Here is a 21,754-nt window from a genome sequence, read left to right as displayed (position 1 = left end):
CTTGACACTCCCAACCCTACTCCCTACTCCCCCCCCCCCTCCCCCCCCCCGCCCCCCCCCCCCCATCATCATCATCATCATCATCATCATCATCATCATCATCATCATCATCATCATCAACACTTGTCCATTTAGCCCAATATTAGCCCAGAACTGCTCTTTTGACATGATTTTCCCCTGGCACAATCATATGGGCACATTACCCTCTGGACATATCATGAACACTCATGAATCTGGTTTCAGATTGAGACTATTATTATTTAGAGAGTTGTGTTTGCAGCATTACATCATTGTTGTATATCCATTAATTTTTTTGATTATTGTGCATCATCTATGCCCACTTATTCAGGATGCGATGGGCGAGAGGCAGAAATGCACCCTGGAGAGGTCACCAATCCATCGCAGGGCACAGACACCATTCACTTACACACTAATACCTACAGGCAATTTCTGACTCTCCAATTAGTCTAACCTGCATGTATTTGGACTGTGGAAAGGAACCATAATATCCAGAGGAACACAGATGTGGAAACAGGCAAATGGCCAAATCAAAAAATATCTAAATTTAGGGACCATTGCAGAAAAAAACATCCCAAGTGCGCCCCACTCCTCCCCTCCCAATGCAGTGCTTCCTTATAATATGCATTAGATAATTATCTTTAGTTCTGAGCAATTTGCTCTTCACTGGATAAAGTGGATCTGTGACCATGTGAAAGCTGGTGACTGAGGGAGGTGGCATACAACTAAAGGATGGGATAAGAAACTACAGCCTCTAAGTTTGGAAATATTATTATACACACAGACAACCCATGACAATTGGAAAGAGACAAGCTTATTCTGCACAAAAAAGCTCACATACAAAACATGTTAATGTTCAGAAACATTTATTTTACAACAGCAAATCAGATAAGTTACCCATGTTCATTTTCCTTCGGACATACAGTCAACATGCTAAAACATAAAACTAGTTTTTTTATTTTTTTATTTTACTGCGTCATAATTAAGTATATGTACAGTACAAGAGACCTCAACCATTAAATCCAGTTTTGTACATTGTTTAATGGCCACATCTAAATTACATACATTTAAAACTATAGTCCTTCATTAAAAACAAAAAATAAATAAAATTATATGCATCATATTAATGCAGCACTGTTATGATACTGTATATCTGTCATATGTTTTTAAGTTTCTAAAAGACAACTTCTTGACCTCAGTAATCCTGTACAATTCCAAACAAACAATGCATTCACTCAAAACAATTAGCATTTTCCAACATCTCAAAGAAGCCATAGTGAGAATATTTTGGGACAGGATTTTCCAATAAAAGACCGAACTGGCAACAGTTTGACTGGGGGTGGGTTTGGGGGAGGAGAGGGGCTGCAGGTGTGGAGCACTCAGACATCAGAATAAACGGTTAAAACTGGCACATCACTGGCATCAACGTCCACTGGAGCACAATGCGGGAGGGCGCTGTGAAATATGGCCATGTTCATGTCTACTGTACTTGCTTTTTCATTTCATTGCATATTATTTAGGAGATATTTCATTCAAAATCTGCACAAAAATGGTTGGGAAGAAAAGATTTTTAAAAGGTAGGCAGCAGATGGTTTGCTAAAAACAGCTCACGGTACTCGCTTAGGACTGTAGTGGGTGAACAGTTTTTTTCCTCATGTACTACCTGTTGTTATGCATCAAAAATAAAGTGGCACTGCCTGGCAGATCCCAGATCAGCTCTGTGAGAGTCAGAGAAGGGACATAGGAGGAGGAGACCCTATATTGACTCCTGCTGGAAGAGGCCTTTGAACTGATTTCAGTTTGAACAAGACTGTCTTCTCTCCTAGCACAGTGCTGGCAAGGGGGATAAATCTCAAAATATAGTACTTGGTACTATAGAGTACCAAGTACTATATAGTAGATCCATATTGTATTTACATAGAAACACAAATCGCTGAAATGAAATACAGCTCTCAGAGAGAGGGTATGGATAGGCTCTCCAGTCCTCTTACTGGAATATGTAACAGTGCACACGCTAACAGATAAAATGCTTTGTCACTGGCTGCCCTGCACTCAGCTAAAAAGCAGAGTTACGACAGGCTGCAATGAACCCCTCAAAGAAGGAGCTGCAGAGGTTCTCTTTACCAGTAAGAAGTGGAAATGGAATTTGTGTTTTGGTAAAATAAAAACCCAGTCAATGCTGATGTTAAACTTGGACTGCAAAAGATGTATTTCATGCTGCAGAAAGGTACTAGACAGCCAAAACCATGTGGACCAAAAGGCTTCCGCCCCCGTGTCCTACAGTCACACACACACACACACATGCATGCACATACAAACACACACACACACACAAATGCATACATGCACATACAAACACATGCACGCACACACACACACACACACATTAAAAAAGATAAAAAATGTTCACCAGCCATGGTATTCTAGCAGAACAGAACCAAAGCTGTCGTGTGGCATGCATTGAAATGGACTCCCAGAACCTGCCACCTGGTACCGTGATGAAACAGCACCGCAACACCAAACACAATCAGAACACTCCAATTCGCAAAAACCATCACACAAGACGCAATGCAAAACCACAATACTAAAATCACCCTGATTTTTATGATTTTCACAAAAACTGGCCTATTTCGGGGTATATTCAGGGCTGTGAATATACCTGGAAACATTTCAAAATAATACTTAATAAAGGAAGATTGGGCAGCAGAGTGGCATAGCAAATTAAGATCTGGAACCTTGAGGCTATAGGTTTCAATCCCGTGTGTGACAGTGGTTACAGTTGATTTCATTTCACATCATACATCCGCTAATTTCCTGTATAAAATATGGCCCCAGGGACATTGACAAAGCTGTAGTTAATTGGCAAACCCGAGACAAAATTGGCCTGTCCAAATGGGACATTTTTCAGGGTGCACAGATCTCTCTCAGCCACTAGGGGACAGTGACAGGACAGTGCCACACAAGTAGGCTCTACAACAGCACACAGCAATTAATCCCATCATTGAACACAATAATTGCAACATTTACATATAGGTTTCTGCACTGAATTTAACTGCGAGTGCTTCAAATGAGAGGAAGAGTGCGGCATGCTTGGAGTTCTAGTGTTATTGAGAAGACCAGAAGAGAGGGGAAGTGTGATGCCAAGCCATAGATCTAGATCAAAACTTGAGATCTAAACACAATAGTCAAATAAGTAAATAAATACATTTTTAATAAAATCACTACTAGCAATGAATGCTTTAAAAAAACAACATTTATTTACTTGTGAAGCATTTAAAGTTCTGCTCTTCTGGTTGTTACTCACAGTTATGGGAGATTCTATGCCAGAAAACACATATATAATATCCACACAAGGCTATTGCACTGTAATGAGAATGTGTGGTAGCAGGTGGATGACACCTGTCCTTAATGTTGAGTCTGTCTACTAAAAAGCCACACAAACACGCATGTAAACATCAAGCCAGCTCACATTTCCTCTCGCTGTTTTTACTTCCTATGCCTGCTTTACTTGATCTTTCCCAGGTAAATGTCAGCCTGCAGTGAGGTCATTTTGCAGCAGCCTCCGAAGGGTCTGCTAAAACATGAGACTCAGGATGAGTGACAGCCCTCCAAACCGTTAAACAACAGCACTCCCTACTGGCCGTACTGTGGTAGTGCACGTTTAGCACTCGCTAAAGAACTCAGTGTGGACACTGCTTGATGGCGTGACAAGGCAGTTTGTCCTCACTGCTGCTGTCCTGTCACACACAAAAAAAAACCCATCAGAAAAAATTCACGTAATGCACAAACCGGAGAAACCCACGTGACCCGGACCTGGCTCAAACCGACCATACAGCACACACCGTCAGCCTCATTTGAAGTTGGGAGGTGCAGAGCACCAGCACAAACGGCTAAGAGCAACGTGGGACTGGCAGCCCATCCCAGAAGACAAAGTGGTGAACACGTGAACACCAAGTCTGAGAAGACCATGCGAAACGGCACAGGGCACAAGGGCAGGAAAGGACCGGTTGGCACAGTGATATTTTATGAGGGGCAGTAGTCGAGGCACACATGCACAAACACGCACAGGCATGTACACAAAAACACACGTGCACCCTTCAGTGTCCCCGAGGGGCAGGGTTCTGGGGGAGGGGCACACAAGCAAAAGAAAAGGCTAATAAAGTGGCGGGGGCAGGGAATGGCAGGATTTTGGGGGAGGGGCATACAGGTAAAATAAAAGGCTAACCATGGTGGGCAGGAGTGCCAGAGAACGATGCCAGTACAAAGTCCTCTTACTGAACACGATTAAAAGCAGCAGTCTACCGAGACCCAAAGAAAGCACACTCACATGGGATACTCATATGTACAGACATCTCAATACTACAACGGCACATTAAAGTGACATATAGAAACAAAATGAGCTACCCAAGATGTGTTTGAATCGCACATTCTGCAGGACGATATGCGGTGTGGTTGGGGTGTGTGAGTGGGGGAAGGAGGGGGGAGGGCTCTGGTAGGTCAAAGTTTTACAGATTCTCTCTTTCTCTTTTCCTGAACAAACGCTCACATCGGCTGCATTAATTGCAGAAGGGTGCTTTTCGAAAATTGGGATTGGTTTCTTTGTTGTCACATGGCATTCTACTCCTCCAATCGCTGGCCCCGGGGTTTCCCTCCTCGTACAGGAGGGGCCTAGTTGAAGCTTGGGTCAGTCCAGTAGCTGGCGTGGTGGCCGTCCTTCAGCTGGGTTGTCTCTGTGGCCGAGGAAGGCTGCACAAGGACGGGTTCTCCACTTTCTGTAACACACGCGCACACACACACACACACACACACAGGTGTCAGAGCTCAATCCCCTAATTAAGCGCATGTGCACAATAGTACGTACTTGCTGACAGCCCTAATTTTACAAATCAATTTTCCTCATACATATTTTACAAATCGGGGGTTTCAGGGGTCAAACAGGCGCAACGGAGCGGGTGGAGCTTTGGGAGGGAGGGAGGCGGGGCCGGAGCGGCGCGGGCGGGGCCTGACCTCTCTCGTCAGACTGAAGCTGTGCCTCCAGGTCCTCGGGGGACACGTAGAACTGCGGCTCCTCACTCTCCGGCGGCCGCGGCTTGCACTTCCCACAGCAGCAGTTACAGCAGCAGCACAGGCAGCAGCAGAAATAACAGCCTGTGGCCAGGCCACAGAACACAAACAGGGCCTGAGGGAGAGAGAGAGGGAGGGAGAGAGAGAGAGAGAGAGAGGGAGGGAGAGGGAGAGAGAGAGGGGGAGAGAGAGAGAGAGAGAGAGAGAGAGGGGGAGAGAGAGAGAGAGAGAGAGAGAGAGAGAGAGAGAGAGAGGGAGAGAGAGAGAGAGAGAGAGAGGGAGAGAGAGAGAGAGAGAGAGAGAGAGAGAGAGAGAGAGAGAGAGAGAGAGAGAGAGAGAGAGGGAGAGGGAGAGGGAGAGGGAGAGGGAGAGGGAGAGAGAGAGAGAAGAGTTAAGGGAGCTTAAACACTGTACCAGTACACAGATCACTTCATATTTCCTTCCATAAGCTTGGCTCACCTTGGCCCACCAGCTGGACAGGACGAAGTAGGTGTTGACGTTCTCCTCTCCGAACTGCTCGGCCACGTACAGGCCCAGAGAGCCGTACTTGTCGTAGATGTTGCGCTTGGTGGGGTCGTTGAGGATGGCGTGGGCATTGTTGATCTCCTTGAACTTCTCCACTGCGTCTGGGTTATTCGGGTTCTTGTCCGGGTGAAACTTCAGTGCAAGCTTCCTGTTGGGGGGGGGGGGGGGGGGGGGGGGTAAGGGGGGGTACAGGCATTACACCAGTTTATCCATCGCTGACCTAAGCTCATGGCCCATGCCTTAATCACTGGTATTTATTACATTTTAATGGCTTTTTATGCATCAGGGGTGAGCCAATGGAATATCTCCATTGGCTCATGAGTTTTGTTCTCATAAATGAACTTCCGTACACTGCCAACAAGAGGGTCACAGCCTTGCTTCATTATGAGCCAGGAAACACCCTAGAGCAGCAGTATGGAATAGGGAGGCGGGGTGCTGCAGTGTGGGATGTGAGGGTTAGAAATTGGCGCTAGGGGGCAGTAGAGAGGCATACAACAAAAGTAGAAAGCAGTGAAGAATTTGAGTGGTAATAACATCTAGGGGGAGCATTAGGGGTTGATGCAGTTACAGGTGGGGCTGATCTTACGGACCTGTAGGATCTCTTGATGTCCTCAGGTGTGGCCACCTTCTCAACGCCAAGCACATGGTAGAGCGTCTCTCCCGACGTGGACAGGGAGCGCTGTCTCTGCTGTTCAGCCATGACGCCTTACGTCCTCAGTGATCTGAAAACACCAGCACACAATAATGATGTCACAAACAGCACGTCCAACCAGGTGAGAGGTGCAGAGAGAGAGAGAGAAGGAAAGCAATAAAGGACTACAGCATAAACAAGTCTGCCTTCCCATGGTATATTCACTTGAAAAAACAATATAAAAAATAATAATTAAACTAAAATATAAATTGAAGCCACCGCCACCCTCAGAGGGGGGGGGGGGGGGGGGTGTAGTGTAATCTGAGAGCAGGTGTTGCGGTTCATTAGCAAGTTAGCGCCATGTTCCACACTGTGGAGTAAGTGATGACCGAGCTGGCTATTTCTGTGCCAAAGCCGTGTGCCGCCCCTGCCAGACAAACCCAGGAGCATAAAATCTGTGGCAGGCAGGCTAAGGAGATCGGTCCCTGCTGCCTGTCGGCATGCACCTACCCCACAGAACACCCGCAAACACAAGCACGTCACAGAAGACGGAGCTCATCCGCAATCTGCTCAATTCTGAGCATTTTGTTGTGCAGTGAAAAATAGGAGCAGAGGGTCAAAACACGCCGAAGATGACCCTTTACTAACCAATCAAATCTATCTCCACCTGTACCCCTTACAAAGCAATCACACCCAGCTCCACCTGCACCCTCTTCTAAGCAATCAAATCTAACTCCACCTACTAACCAATCAAATCCAACTCCTCCTGCACCTCTTGACTGGCTAGAAAACTCTTGCACTCTTTCTAGCTAATCAAATCAAAAATCAAAAAACCAGATCAACTTCTTCAGCCTTTGGAAAGGCTCTGGCTCCAGGCCGCAGCACAGGGTAAGACAGTGTTAATCTGACACAGCGCATACACATGCTTAGAATATTCACTCTTCAGCCCCCTCCTGGGGCACAGGCGCAGCTCTGATGCGATGCTGGCCTTGGAGGAGTGGAAACTGTAAATGGGAAATTAAATTAGCAGGTTGTCTCACTGAGGAGGTGTGAAGCCAGCTGGAGCTGCTCGGCTGGGGTCACACGGTCACAGCCTGCAGAATGACACCAACACCAACACTGATACTCTACAACACACCTCTCACAGCCTTCACCCAGACAGCTCTCACAGCCTCCATCCAGACACCACTCTCAGTCTCCACACTCTGCATCTCTAATGCAGCTGGAAAGGGGAAGCGAGCAGTAGACAGCATTACGTTACAGGCTAATGGATGAGCTGGACCGAACCGCCATCTCTAATCGGAACCCCACCGAAACAAGATCATGAGCTGCCTGAAGAAGTAACTAACCACTGTTGAAATTAGCAAAGCATGTCCCCAGAGATCCCTCAGTACTGCAAGGTTATAAGCACAGTAAGATTATGAGCTTCTCCATCAGGCTCATAAGGTCTTAAGCAGCCTGGTCCAGTCTGTAGTACCACAAGTACTATCATGAGCCTGACACCGCGCTTCTGACCGACAGTAACAAACTGTTAAACCTCATTTAATGGGAGAAAGAAGGCTCTGGAATCACTCGGTCTGACCGTACCGCAGGGAGAATAACCTTTACGGTACCATGTGGGGTAACCCCCCCCTCCTCGAAGTGTAACATACAAACACAACAGCAGGACTCCAGAGCAGACTGGCCTGCCTATATTCAGCTCATCTAAAGCGAGGTATTGGCATGACATACAGGCTATGGGCTTCGCCCGTTTGGAACAGCTGTGCCAGGCTCAAGCTCTGCCCTGCTGCAGTGAGTGATGCTGTTCTGCAGGTTATGGGCGGTGAAAGCTTGAGGCTCAGTGGAAGACCCCAGTTCCCTTGGTGGGAAACTGAGAAGTAAATGCAGTAAAACTAGTGTTAAGGCCAGTACATGGGTTTGGGTCCAGGACTGTTATTATACCGATTTGTGAACGTCTGGGTTTCCCGGCTAATGGCTGGCCCAAGGCTGGCCTTACACTCCACCCCTCAACATCCTGCCAACCAATTCAGTGCAATCAATTCAAGTAAATTCAATTCAGTTCGCTTCCTGTCTCTCTGTTTCTCCCAACTCTAAGTCTCTCACGCTCTTTTCTTATCATGAAAGGGACAGATGGCGAAAATGTCTCTAGTAATCCTCAGATGGAGAAGAGTGAGGCTGTTGTGCTGGCGGATGGAGAGAATAATACCCCTGGAAAGCAGGCCGATTCCTGAAGAGAGGAGGAGAGGGTTCAGTATTCAGCCACTGCGATGCAGTGTGTGTGTGTGTGTGTGTGTGTGTGTGTGTGTGTGTGTGTGCCTGTGTCAGTCTGGACCAGGACATCTGAATCCTGCGCAGATGGTCAGTAAGGGCGGAGCGGGTTGAGATCCAAGGCACGTGTCTGACCACACCAGCGTTTCCATGGTCACACCCAACCCTGCGGCCTCCTTCTACCCAGCCTGCCTCACTCACTCCACCACTTAAAATACCCACAAGCAACACAGGAAGGTCTGCACACATACACAGCAAATACAGGCACCTCCAACACTGACACTGAGATAGATATAATAAGCCAGCCTGGTTCCAGCTATACAGAGGGAAAGAAGTATAATAAGCCAGCCTGGTTCCAGCTATACAGAGGGAAAAAAGTATAATAAGCCAGCCTGGTTCCAGCTATATAGAGGGAAAGAGGTATAATAAACCAGCCTGGTTCCCGCTATGCAGAGGGAAAGAGGTATAATGAGCCAGCCTGGTTCCAGCTCTACAGGAAATTGCATACAACAGTGTCCTCCAGTAGCCTAAACATTATGAAACGTTGCAATGCAACACTGTGCACAGCACAACAGCACTCAATCTCACAGCTTTACGCGTATTTTACTCAGGCAAGACACTGGCAGCACACAGATATGATCAAAGGCAGGCAGCAACATACACTAGAGCACACCAGCCACCTAATTAATACAACTAAACAGCCAAACTAAGGAGAGGGGCAGAGCAAGCAGGAAAGCCTGGATGGCCCTCATCTGGCCTCCACAGCAATGGCACATTTGCACTCATAACACTTCTCAGGGAAGCACCGCTGATGCAGGATCAGCTTTGAGTTTGAAGGTTAGGATAAGGAGGGCGGGGGGACCTGATCCTAGATCAGCACTCCTACCGTGAGATCTGGTCCCAGATTTTCAGCGGGCTTAATGAAATTCACTGGTGCCTTCTAGTCTTCATCTTTTACACACCACCCCTCCTGTCACGCTTGCTAGTATTGATCCTGTTAAGCCTGCACTTTCCAAACTGGGTTAGGTGAGAGGGGCCGAGGTGGAATGTGAAATGTTCACCAACAAAATCGCACGCCAAATCTTTTACACGCCCTGCACTTTTCGCGTACGTAAACAACACGCAATTGTTTCCACAGAACGTACGGAAAGACCGTGTTCATTCTGTCTTGAGCTGGTAGTGGTGAAAGACCTTTCCTGGCTGTGTCTTTTTTATAACCCTTCAAAAGGTGTGTATTTCAGCTTGACCAAATGAAGGGTGAGGCTAATTCTGCAGCTAGCTAGGCTAGACTAGCACACTGCCATCCTGGGTCAGTACGCTGGCTGGGGAAACTAGCCTCAGGTGTGCTGTAGCTGACCACCAGCTGGAGTGCGTGGGCGGACACACCGCTCATGTGAGCACCGTTACCCAAACCTCACGCCCCGCAAACGGAAGCAGATGTCCCGGGACAAGTCGAACAGACCTAACCCCCTGCAACAGACCAGACCCCCCTGCACTACCCAAAACAAAAGGCCATGGGGGCTCCCCTCCCTAGTCCATATGCTCCACTGAGAACAAAAACTCCCCCAGGGCTACAGGCGGGCCCACACTGCAGTGCAATCGCCACTGGCCAGTGGTCACTTATGCCCTGCCCCCATTCTGCTCAAGGATCTATTCCCCTCTGTCCATCAACATCACAATGGAGACACCACAGCCAATCAGAGGCCATGAATGACAATCAGGGGAAGCAGGGTGTGAGGGGGAGAGCCAACAGCTGCACTGTCTCCTTTGGACCGATTTTACCTCTTTTACTACAAATCCGTGGAGCTGAGGTGTGGGTTTGGGAGGAAGGGCGACAAGCTGTTCCCTGGTGGGGGGCAGAAGGCTGACCCAGCCTTAAATATTTTTTTTAAAAGCCTTAAATCACTCTTCAATACACCAGCAATCCTGCTTAGTGGTGACTGTGAAAGTGCTTTAGCTATACTCAGGGGTCTACAGTGCTCCCATTTTAGGACCATTTGCTCCTGAAAATTGATGTGTGATGGAAATATAATTTAGGAGCACATCTACTAACTGGGATGCATTAGTGTGCTCCTAAAATTATCAAATTAGCAGTTCATGTGCTCCTCATGCAAACAGTGAAAACCAACAGCAGCAGGTTGCACTTTGAGGTTATGTGACAAAAAAAATAACACTGCACTGAGGAAGGTGACATCAGAATGGACTCATTCTCTATTGGCTGTTCCATTCCCATCACGATAAGTGACAAAGGCCGTGAAAAACTCCACTGCGACCCAAGCCACAGACACTCATTAAGTTAAGATCATGTGAGAGAACGTTTCTTTTGAAACAAAACTCCATTTACAGTAATGAAACTATTTCAATTCAAAAAGCCTTCAACCAAACTAAACCACTTCGTTTTCCAGTTTCCAAGAGTAATGAAATCTTGTTTTAAGATTATTATAATTAGGCTATGAGAATAAAGTACGCTCACAGTTGTTAAGGTCCGCAGGCATTCTTACCTACAGCAGTTTATGTAGCTCACACTTTGAGCGTTTCCCTTCCACCTGAATTAGTCCAGGTACAGCACATCACTTAAGAGCAGAAGTGCCTTTTAAATGATCCGCTAACATGAATATTGGTTACCCAATACCGCTATCTCCTCTCCATCCAGTGTCAGCCATGCCATATAAGGCTCTGGCTGATACCAGACTGCTGTGAAGTGCGAGAGAAGCTCTGATGGCCAGCAGTGGAACAGTTACCCAATGAGCCCGCCTCGATACAGTCAGCACATCCCCATAATGGTGTCATTAAACCCGCCCGGGAAAATTCAATCCGTCTCAGGGATCCCCCGAGAGCGGCGAGCGTACGCACGCATGCTGCATTCACCGGCAACCTCCGTGCACAAACCTTTCTGCGATGCGCGGAACCTCAGCATGAAACCATGGGGGAAAAGTGCTACAGTGACAAGAGGCTCAGCGAGAACTTGGACAGCTGGACAGATACGCCTGGGCCTTCTGATACACCGGAGTTTCCCAAATATGGGGACTGAAGAAGCACATTAAAAAAGGAAAAGCTCTCTGTGACATCACAGAATGAGGAACTCGCCCATCGCTACACTCAGACTTCACACATTCACGCTGCAAGAAGCTGTTCTCGCACGTAGCTGCTGGTGTCATCCCACTTCCTGTGCAACCTTCTGACCAGTGTACGACCTAAGAACAGGCGGACAGCCAGCCAGGCAGCCAGCCAGACAGACAGATACAGACAAGCACACAGACCCAGAGGCACAGACACAGACCAGACAGGCAGACGCAGGGAAGTCGCTGAAGACGGGTACTCCAAATCCAGTGAGACTGATCCCGGATCAGTGGCTGATCTCTAGGAAAGCACTGCCCTTGAATGAAGGTGGCCTATTACCATAGTGACACTGTTTGATCATGGCTGCACTGCACTTAATTTTTTTTAAAATTCCTAATTGTGCATCATAACGGAGTGTATGAAGGATGAGGTAGGTAGGTACAGAGTGGATGAAGGGAGAGGCAGGTAGGTACAGAGTGGGAGAAGGGAGAGGCAGGTAGGTACAGAGTGGGAGTGGGAGAGGCAGGTAGGTACAGAGTGGGTGAAGGGAGAGGCAGGTAGGTACAGAGTGGGTGAAGGGAGAGGCAGGTAGGTATGGAGTGGATGAAGGGAGAGGCAGGTAGGTATGGAGTGGATGAAGGGAGAGGCAGGTAGGTACGGAGGGGGAGAAGGGAGAGGCAGGTAGGTAAGGAGTGGGAGAAGGGAGAGGCAGGTAAGTACAGAGTGGGAGAAGGGAGAGGCAGGTAGGTACGAAGTGGATGAAGGGAGAGGCAGGTAGGTACGGAGTGGGAGAAGAGAGAGGCAGGTAGGTACGGAGTGGATGAAGGGAGAGGCAGGTAGGTACGGAGTGGATGAAGGGAAGGAAAAAGAGGAATGTCAGGACTTGCCCTCTGAGCTTAGGATTCAGTCCTCCCAAATTCCACATCCAGATACCCTCCCTTTCACAGGCTAAAACTTAAATGACCTCAGAGGGACATTGTCAATGTGAGGAGCAAACGAGGAGCAAAATTTAAGAGGAGGGCTTTAAACAAGGTACTGGATAGCCATACTTCAGCGCTTGTTATACATCTGGCATGGCAGCAGCAGGCCACAAATACAAACAGTGATGTTAGCGATCAGGCCAGGGCTTTAGGCTAAATGCTACCATGGAACTCAAATTAATTAGCTAATGGAGGCACCAATCAATTCTGCCTTTCAATGAAAATACAGCATCTGCCAGAATTTGAGAGGAAGCCATCACAATGTCTCTGCAAACTGAGATTCCACCAGAAAAAAAGGAATATGAGGGCCAGTAATCTCTTACAGCAAAATCCAAACAGCTTCTCAGACACACGCACGCAGGCAGGCACGCACGCTCACACACTTTCAGTTTCCAAAAGTAATAGTGTTTAATAGCTCTGGCAGAGCAGCCTGAAACATGAAGGTCAATCTACTCCAATCTATAACCACAAGCAGCCTTCTGCACCACAGGAAAATGAGAGAACTGCTGGTGATATTACCACAAAAGAAAGAGCAGCTCCATCACACAAGGGCCGTCTAAACAGAGCAGCGCAGCTGGCAGCAGAACCGATATAGAAACAAGCAGAGGCAACAGACCCAAAGCTCCACCTCTCACATTCATTTCTGCCCAATAGCAGGCCGGGAATTGATATGCATATTAAAGGAATACTATGCAGGATTTAGAAAATATTTTTGCCAAGGTATATCTATGATGCACTGGTATTCTCAGCCTTTACACACTATAGCCAAATTTGTGCATCCTTTATCTGTATTTGTTATTCTAAAATGTGTCAGGACGTTTTGGGGCATTGTGCCCTTTTCTGTGTAGGGAGGAGTGGGTGTGGCCACAGAGCCTGGGGTTTTGGATAATAATATATAATAATATATAAGTTCGGAACATTTCAGAGTTGTTCCCTACAGAAGGAGTCTCCAAGGGGTGGGCCTTCTGCCAGCTCAGCCACACACAACCAGAGGGAGAGAGATAATGTACAAATCTGCCCGCATGGCTGCACTGATTAAGCCAGAGTTATAGCTTAGACCATTTGATTGCTGACAAGAATAAAACTGGCATGGGTTAGTAGTGTTTTCTTGTCCACTTGAGTTATCTATATGCTTGTCTTGAACCATCCAGATCCAGCACAAACAATCTGTGAAAGTGAACGTGAAGAAGACAAACTTGGTAGCAGTGGCAATTTTGCTTGCTCACTTGCCTAGCTAGTCAAGAGCCACCTGTAGATAACTGGTAACAGCACACAATACCGTTTTTTCTGATAGCAATGGGCTCTCTTACAAGACGTAATCCAGCAATCCAATTATTTGGGAACAAATGAAGGCACATTTTTTAATTGGGGTGCTTGCTACTTAGAAAGACTTCAGGGTAGCTGTCAACGGTAACAAGGACACAACAGATTATCTGTTGCTGTGATTTCTGTAAAGTGTTTTTAAAAATCATCACAGGGCATACACTTATATAACCCAGGGATGGGAATTACGATCGTAGAATTTCATTGTACTGGTTTTAGTTTCCACCAATTACCCTGGCTAAATTAACTGATTGGCTATATACAACATTACTGGTTCACTCGTTGATTAGACAATAGTAAAACGTTTCAGAGGGACACATGAATAGACTTTGGCTATCATTCATGCGCTTATCAAGAAATGTGGCTAAAATGTAGGCCGCGTAAATGTTAGGGCTAATTAGACTAATTAATGAAATCCAGAAAAATATACTGACCTCCTTGTCAATTACAGAATGATCTTGTCTATTACAGACACGATAATTGTCTATTACAGATAACAATTTTGTGTATTTATTTATCTTGGTAATAATTATTATGATTTATTTATTATAAATGATGAAAGTTGCACGTGACTGGAGGATCAGGTCCAGTACTTCAAATGTTTTAATTGTATATATCTACCAGTACGATCACTTTCGCCATAGTCATCTATGCGGGGATTCCCAATGAAGAAATGCATCATGTCGAAATCACCTTTGACACCGATATGCGACATAAACTTTTCATTGTGAACTTCCGTGTCTTGATTTTCGGTTTTTGGAAGCTGTGACTGTAGTCTAAATTAAACCTAATGTATGGTTCGGAAGCCCGATCCCCTTTCTGTCGCGGTAGATGCCTGTGACGTGTTCTCAGCTAGCTAGGAAACAAATGTCTACGTATTTAACAGCTACATGCAGAGCAAAGTCAGAGGAAATATCATAGATATAGCTATCTTCAAGTATTGTCTAAAATGAATGGCCTTGTCGCCCCCAAAGGAAGATCCAATACGTGGCTACTACTTATCTAAACTAACCTGTCAACCTTTCATTTTGTTATTGATAGCTATCGACAACATAAGGCAAGCGCAGAAGACTGGCAGCAAACCAGACGGCTAGACTAGCTAGATAGCCAAAAGCCCCCCATAATACAACGCCTTGAAGACAAGTTTCATTGAAAATCATGGGGGACATATCAAAGCGGAATTGTAATCCCACCCAAAACCCAAGATATGCAGTTTTACCTCAGATTATAGTGCACTGTTTTACAGTCTAGATTTATACCGGGTAGCTAGCTAATCTCTGTAACCAGCTATTGCATGAAGCAAGACACAGTAGACTACATTAACAGCATCCATATTGGTAAAGTCGCTTTAGCTAGCTACTACTAGGCACGGCTAGCTCAGCTAGCTAGCTGAACGCAACGAAGAGCATTTAGGGGGTTTCTGTGTTGTAGCACGCATACATTAGTCCATCTTACCGTTTTGTCGGGCTTGGTGGACGAGGTCTCGGTAGGTTTACAATTCTGGTTTGTCAACGGCATCAAATTATGATCGCATCCCAATAACTGACGTACAAACGTTTCCAAACGGGATTACACAGAAATCTGCAGCAGGTTTTTTCTCCGCTCCCGGTCACTGACTCGCGCATTAACATGCGCGCACACAGAGGTGGGAAAGTGGGAGGGCCGAGGAACCTAACAGCGACGAGAACACGCACCAGATCTGGTCATGAACTGTTCGTTTAATAGTTATACTGTAATCTCAATTCGTTTTATTATTTAGAAGGGCTATTGAGTGCATGCTCCCATTTGAGCAGGGCATCTTATTGAGTGGATTTCCCCCTATGGAAATGTACAGAATACTGATCGATACCTACAGTTCTAGTCATGGTTTACATACCAGTTGCAATACTGCACAAACAGAGGCATTTAAACTATGTCTTTACATATGAATACCTCTCTGACTTTAAATAGATTTCTTGTTTTAGCAAAAAGTATTTATATTTGTATTAATAGTAATATTCAATATTAAATGACTAGTAGCCATATAGGTTATTGCTACTTTTAGAATAACTCCTGTACGAGTATAATTCAGATGTGTTTTGGCCAAATAAAATTTTGTGTCTAACAAATAAGACTGCGTAAACTGGCGGAGAGTGAAGTGTGTGCTAACTGTAACCAGTTACCAATGTTAGAGAACCAACGATAAATAACCGTGACCTCATAGCTCGAGAGCATCTTCTGACCAATTGCGGTTAAGTTATACTGAAATCTCGTTCAGCTCAGGAAGATGCTCTCTTATCGCGTGTTTCTCGTCGTGGCCCTGCACTATCAGCAGCTGCCGAGAGAAAGCAGCAATATTTCAGGTATATTTATAAATTACTCTATGATTACAGACTACCTCTTGTGCTGACATACAAGTAAAATTACGGATCCACAATATAGAGCGGTTTAAGCGCATTCTTTGTGCAAGATCGAGGATACAAATATATTAAATACCGGTGTCGTTTGCGGTGTGCGCTGAGGCTCCAATGTTTTGCTTGCCGTTCGAGGCCTCTATGAATTGAGTAAACGGTTCGAGGTTGATGCGTTTTAACTGGCTAGCATGCTAATAATAAACAGCGAATTTTACCAAGAGACACATACTTCCGCTTTCCGTTGCTGCATTTAATAACGACTAACTGGTGTTATCTTTTTTTCTTGAGATTTGTTAACCTTGTTTGGTAGCCAGGTAGCTACCTAAATTTGTTGTTGCTGCTGTTAAAACCAGTGCTACGTTAGTGGGCGTAACGACGTAGTCCAACAACGTCGCCATCACAATGTCGTCGAATGCGTCGAACAACACTATTTGGGTAGCCAATTTTGGTTGACAATGCGTATCATGAGTTATAGTTAAATTATAATGGGCTATCATAAGGGAGTTGTTATACCCTATAAATGCATAGCTTATATGAATTTAGATTGTAGAATTATTTGTTCCTGACAAATTTCAACATTTCAGCGTAAACTAACAAGTGAACTGCATCAGTATCACTATGTGGCTATAAACTATTTTATTAAAAATACGATGTACACATACATTACATAAAAAATATACAGGTAAAATTAACGGGTATTAAAAATGAGGACGCTGAGGACAAGCAATTCATCGTGTGCATTCTCAATAAAAACGCGTTTAACAGTGGGTTGGTTTCCTCGCTTCATTTTAGCAGACCGTTCATGATGAGTTATGCAGAAAAGCCCGAAGATATTACCAAAGACGAGTGGATGGACAAGCTGAACAACGTACACATACAGAGAGCGGACATGAACCGACTCATCATGAATTACCTTGTCACAGGTAACTGAAACGTGCCATGTTTTGCGTTCGCAGTGAACTTTCATATGCTTTGGTTGCTTGAATGAGTGTTTATTTTAGCTTAAGTTAATTTATAATGTTTTTTTTCAGTCGAAGATGCTTGATTTCAGGGTTTTCATATTTTCTAGCCATACAGCAGAAAATGTTGAAAAGCAATTCAATGTTAAGTACCAAAGCCATGGGAAAAATAGCAGTGCAACACTTTTGGGAAATTAACCAGAAATCTTGTGATTGCTATCTAGTTTTTACGCCACAATGGTACACCATCACCCTACACCAGGAGTTCATGAGGGCTGTTGAGGTGGGTTCTGAGATAACACATTGGGAAAGGGGGAAAAAGTTTAGGTGTATACTGCTGGAGTTTAGTACTAAATGGTTACAGTGCAAAGGACCATTGAAGTAAATTGCACATTTGAATATTTGTTAGGCTACGCTTTAATATGGGGTGCATCGCAGAAAATATTTAATGATTCATGGAAGGGGTCATGAGCCCAGAATGCTTTGGAACCCCCGCTACAATGCTAGTGCAGTACTGTCCTAAGGCTTGTTCTTGTGTCATTGGGTCTGTTTCTACAGAGGGATTTAAGGAAGCAGCGGAGAAGTTCCGCATGGAGTCCGGCATTGAGCCCAGCGTGGACCTGGACTCGCTGGATGAGCGGATAAAGATTCGGGAGATGATCCTGAAAGGCCAGATCCAGGAGGCCATTGCCCTCATAAACAGCCTCCACCCAGAGCTGCTGGACACCAACCGCTACCTGTACTTTCACCTGCAGGTATGAGGGCCTCGCCTGGGCAACAGCCAGCAACAGTAAACCCATATCACTGCAGAGCAATACTGATATCGGCATCGTGCAACACCTATGTGTAAGCTATGAAATGGTGGTGTGTTGGTAATATATCATCCATTAGCATTAGAAAGCCAGTTGAAAAAAGCTTTAAATTATTGGTTGTGTTACTGTTGTGTGAATAAGCACATGCAGCGTATAGTTACACATCTTATCTTCCCCCTTTGTCTCTTGTTATCTTCTTGCTCTTTCTGCTCTGCTCTCTGTCCTCAATCCACACTCTTCCTCTCCTTGCCATCCTCACCGTCTATCCCCACACTTCCTCATCCTCTTTCCCTTCTCCTCATTCCCCCGTGCTCTCCCTAAACCTGCTCCTACGCAACGAGCAGCAGCAGCACCTGATTGAGCTGATCCGGCTGCGGGAGACAGAGGCTGCGCTGGAGTTTGCGCAGACGCAGCTGGCGGAGCAGGGGGAGGAGAGCCGCGAGTGCCTGACTGAGATGGAGCGCACGCTGGCTCTGCTGGCCTTCGACAACCCCGAGGACTCCCCCTTCGGAGACCTGCTCAACATGATGCAGAGGCAGAAGGTGGCTGCTTGTTTTATGGCATGAAAACCAACTGACACACACACACACACACACACTAACTACATGATCAAAAGTATGTGGACATCTGACATCCAACATCTCATCCAAAATTATGGGAATTAATATGGAGTTGGTCCACCCTTTGCTGCTGTGACACGCTTCACCCTTTTGGGAAGGTGTTGTACACTAGATGTTGGGAGCATTTCTGCAGGTATTTGGTTCCATTCAGCTAGAAGAGCATTGGTGAAGTCGGGCTCTGATTGGGCGATCAGGCCTGGCTTGCATTTTGCTTTTCAGTTCATTTTAAAGGTGTTGGATAGGGTTGAGGTCAGGGCTCTGCCACACTGATCGACTAAACAATTTCTTTATGGACCTCACTGTGTGCCAGGGGCACTGTCGTGCCGAAGGAAAGAGCCTTCCCCAAACGGTTGCCACAAAGTTGGAAGCACAGAATGATCTGGAATGTCATTGCGCTAAGATTTGCCTTCACTGGAACTAAGGGGCCTATCCCAAAACATGAAAAACAGCCCCAGACCAAGGGGTGTCCAGATACATTTGGTCACATCGTGAACACACACACACACACACACATATATATATATACATATACACACATATATATATATATATATACACATACATATATTTGCAGAGTAAATTTTATTTTTGGTGTTGATGTTTTAAAAACTTTTATTGGTTGCTGTGCTCCTCCCCTCTCCCCACAGGTGTGGAGCGAGGTGAACCAGGCTGTTCTGGACTATGAGAACAGAGAGTCCACCCCTAAACTGGCCAAGCTGCTGAAACTTTTACTCTGGGCACAGAATGAATTGGACCAGAAGAAAGTCAAATACCCAAAAATGACCGACCTGAGTAAGGGTACGATTGAGGACTCCAAGTAAACCCCTGGCTCTCTTGTGCACTGTGGAGACACCAAGGACATCTCAACGCTGACTTTCTATTTATAATCAGTCATTGACTGGACTATATATAAATATATAAATTCTTTTCTTTTTTGTCCTTTTTTCAGATGAGAGAACTTGCCTAATCTGTTGTGCAAAATTGTATACTGTATAATTTTAAAGTGATGACCTAGATGTAAAATGAAAAAATAACAAAAATAACTTATACTTTGAGAGGAGTGGTTCCAAAAAACATAATTTCTTTACCAGGTTGGTCAATAGTATTCATCTTTTTTCTCTCTTGGATGTAGTGTTGCCTTTTTAAAAACATAGTTACACTGGTTGATTTAAAAGCCACTACATTTTTACATGGAGTGTACGGGTAGGTGAGTCTGCATGTACATATAATATGGTATGTTTGAAGCCTAAATTAGGCTCTTTGGTAAGGGATATCGGGGTAGATTCATGTAACCAATTTAAGGCTGGCTGGCTTTTTGAACCCTCATTTGAATTCAGTGACTTGTACTCTCACTACCTAAAAATGTTCATTATCATATTGCAGTTCTTGAGAGGGCTGTGAATAATTCAGAAGAAAAAAAAAATGTTTTGAAACGAAAACTGGGCCATTCTGACATAGCTTCAGGAATCTACCTCGTTATGTCTTTTATGGTTCTAATATTCAGCCTTGTGTAGCTGGTCAGGTTGCCATTTTGTGATTGGCTGTTGGCTTTTGACCTGGCTACTAGGTTAAGACAGGCAAAGGGACATGAGTGCTTTAAAGGTTGGGACAGAGGAGAGATAACATGATCCGTTTGTTCAAACTGGAATGCTTTCCATTACTAATTTTGGACTCTTGTATTTTTTGTTACAAAGACCGTTAGGTGACTGTTTATACTGTGTACATGTGCAAAAATCGTTGATGCATCACAATATTATTAGGATTTATTTTATATTTTTTTAATCTAGTCCAAGTTTTTCATTTCATGCTAGAATTTGTTTATCAGACAATAATGTGATCAGAGAGCCTATAATCTGCATCCCTGTTCGTAATGAACATTTTTTTTTCAGTCAGATTTACAGATATGAAATAAATGATTCTTTTGAAAAAATAAATGTTCCATGTGTGAATGTTGGTTTAATTTAAACCCTGGTTCACCAAAAAAAAAAAACAATCAAAATTCATTTGGCAATGTCATTTTGTTTTCTTTTTTTCAAATAGAAACCTATGTTGGAGTAATCCAGCTGACTGGACAGAACGGAACAAAAAGAGATGTGATAGCTAATGAGCGCCTCCTGCTCAGTATCACAGATTTCACAGCCAAACACAATAGTCCATCACAGTTCATTCTGGTTTAAATTCCAGGGCCTAAGGTCATCCAGATTTTGTAATCCCTTATTTGCAATCCGGGAGCAGACTGATCTTGCTGATTGTGAGTCAGTTTTTGAGGAATGTATCTGATATGACCATTTTGATCCAGATATCACAAGATCAGGATTACAGAATCCAGATAGGCCTCTCTTTAAATATACTGACAAATATTGTTATATTTTGTTAAGCCAAAAAGACATGAGTCACTGATGCAATTATCATGGGCACAATATGTAGACTGACTTATTTTGGCACCCATACAGACTGATCCCACCCTAGGCAAAAGCCCTTGTCACCTATGACAAGAGCCGGCTCTGAGCTGGTTCCCTGTCACAGTGTTTTTCAACTCACAGTGGTCTTTGGTGGTCTTCTGCTTTAAATTCTTCCACTGTAGTTTTTTGACTTGCTTCATCCTACTCAGCTAACCAGTTTCTGTGGCATTAGCATTGTTGGCAATGGGATTCAAACCAAGGACCTTATTGCTGTGCAGCGACAGTGCTATCCACTGCCCCACTGTGCTGCACAAACCTGAGAAAAATGTGGAAGAGGGGAATCAGAATCAGTGGAGGTGAGGTGAAGAGGTATTTCCAGAGTAGAAGGGTCGTCAGGTTATGCCAGACGGTAGGGAGGGACTCTGCTATCCTTGCTGAGGTGGGTAGGTAGTTCCACCATTAGGGGGCCATTAGGGAGAGGAGTCGAGGCCAGGAGGAGCCATGACCAGGTTGCTGCAGGGAGGGGGTGCAGCTCCTTTCGTAGCCTTCTACGCAACACCAGAATTTGATGTGAGCCAATGGAGGGAACACAGGAGGGGGGGTGATGATAAATTTTGGAGAGGTTGAAATTCAAGTGGGCTGCGGCATTCTGGATAAGCTCAAGAGGCTGGTGAGAGTGCTGTGGAAGGAGCAAGTTGC

The 21,754-nt window shown here is 45.1% G+C and overlaps 2 protein-coding genes across 3 annotated transcripts; one reads left to right on the top strand and one right to left on the bottom strand.

Moving 5' to 3' along the window:
• Positions 1-867: 867 nt before the first annotated feature.
• LOC118211167 (dnaJ homolog subfamily C member 5-like) lies at positions 868-15,593 on the bottom strand. The gene is made up of 5 exons (XM_035388089.1): positions 15,325-15,593; positions 6,198-6,329; positions 5,542-5,755; positions 5,026-5,197; positions 868-4,790 (listed from the first exon to the last, which is right to left on the bottom strand). Exons 2-5 carry the CDS (start codon positions 6,305-6,307, stop codon positions 4,687-4,689), a joined length of 600 nt encoding a protein of 199 aa, XP_035243980.1. The 5' UTR covers positions 6,308-6,329; positions 15,325-15,593; the 3' UTR covers positions 868-4,686.
• Positions 15,594-16,097: 504 nt separating this feature from the next.
• LOC118211166 (glucose-induced degradation protein 8-B homolog) lies at positions 16,098-20,587 on the top strand. 2 transcript variants are annotated; one of them, XM_035388086.1, is made up of 5 exons: positions 16,098-16,211; positions 17,055-17,185; positions 17,780-17,976; positions 18,378-18,575; positions 19,301-20,587. In XM_035388086.1, the coding sequence occupies exons 2-5, from the start codon at positions 17,065-17,067 to the stop codon at positions 19,472-19,474; spliced, it is 690 nt and encodes a 229-aa protein (XP_035243977.1). In that variant the 5' UTR covers positions 16,098-16,211; positions 17,055-17,064; the 3' UTR covers positions 19,475-20,587. The 2 variants fall into 2 exon arrangements, with proteins under 2 accessions (XP_035243977.1, XP_035243978.1); XM_035388087.1 differs by having other exon boundaries at positions 16,132-16,211; positions 17,058-17,185.
• Positions 20,588-21,754: the final 1,167 nt, after the last annotated feature.

The sequence above is a fragment of the Anguilla anguilla genome, chromosome 13 (assembly GCF_013347855.1).
Source record: "Anguilla anguilla isolate fAngAng1 chromosome 13, fAngAng1.pri, whole genome shotgun sequence".
NCBI lineage: Eukaryota > Metazoa > Chordata > Actinopteri > Anguilliformes > Anguillidae > Anguilla > Anguilla anguilla.
The sequence above is the reverse complement of the archived record's forward strand: the minus strand, read 5'-3'. Positions and strand labels throughout refer to the sequence as shown.

Bases quoted from the DNA above. Each gene is read 5' to 3' on its own strand.
- LOC118211167 (XM_035388089.1), bottom strand. From the start codon at position 6,307: ATGGCTGAACAGCAGAGACAGCGCTCCCTGTCCACGTCGGGAGAGACG. The intron at 5,756-6,197 runs GTCCGTAAGATC...CCCCCCCAACAG, and splicing joins GACATCAAGAGATCCTACAG to GAAGCTTGCACTGAAGTTTC. The intron at 5,198-5,541 runs GTGAGCCAAGCT...TCTCTCCCTCAG, and splicing joins TGTCCAGCTGGTGGGCCAAG to GCCCTGTTTGTGTTCTGTGG.
- LOC118211166 (XM_035388086.1), top strand. From the start codon at position 17,065: ATGATGAGTTATGCAGAAAAGCCCGAAGATATTACCAAAGACGAGTGG. The intron at 17,186-17,779 runs GTAACTGAAACG...CTGTTTCTACAG, and splicing joins CATGAATTACCTTGTCACAG to AGGGATTTAAGGAAGCAGCG. The intron at 18,576-19,300 runs GTGGCTGCTTGT...CTCTCCCCACAG, and splicing joins ACATGATGCAGAGGCAGAAG to GTGTGGAGCGAGGTGAACCA.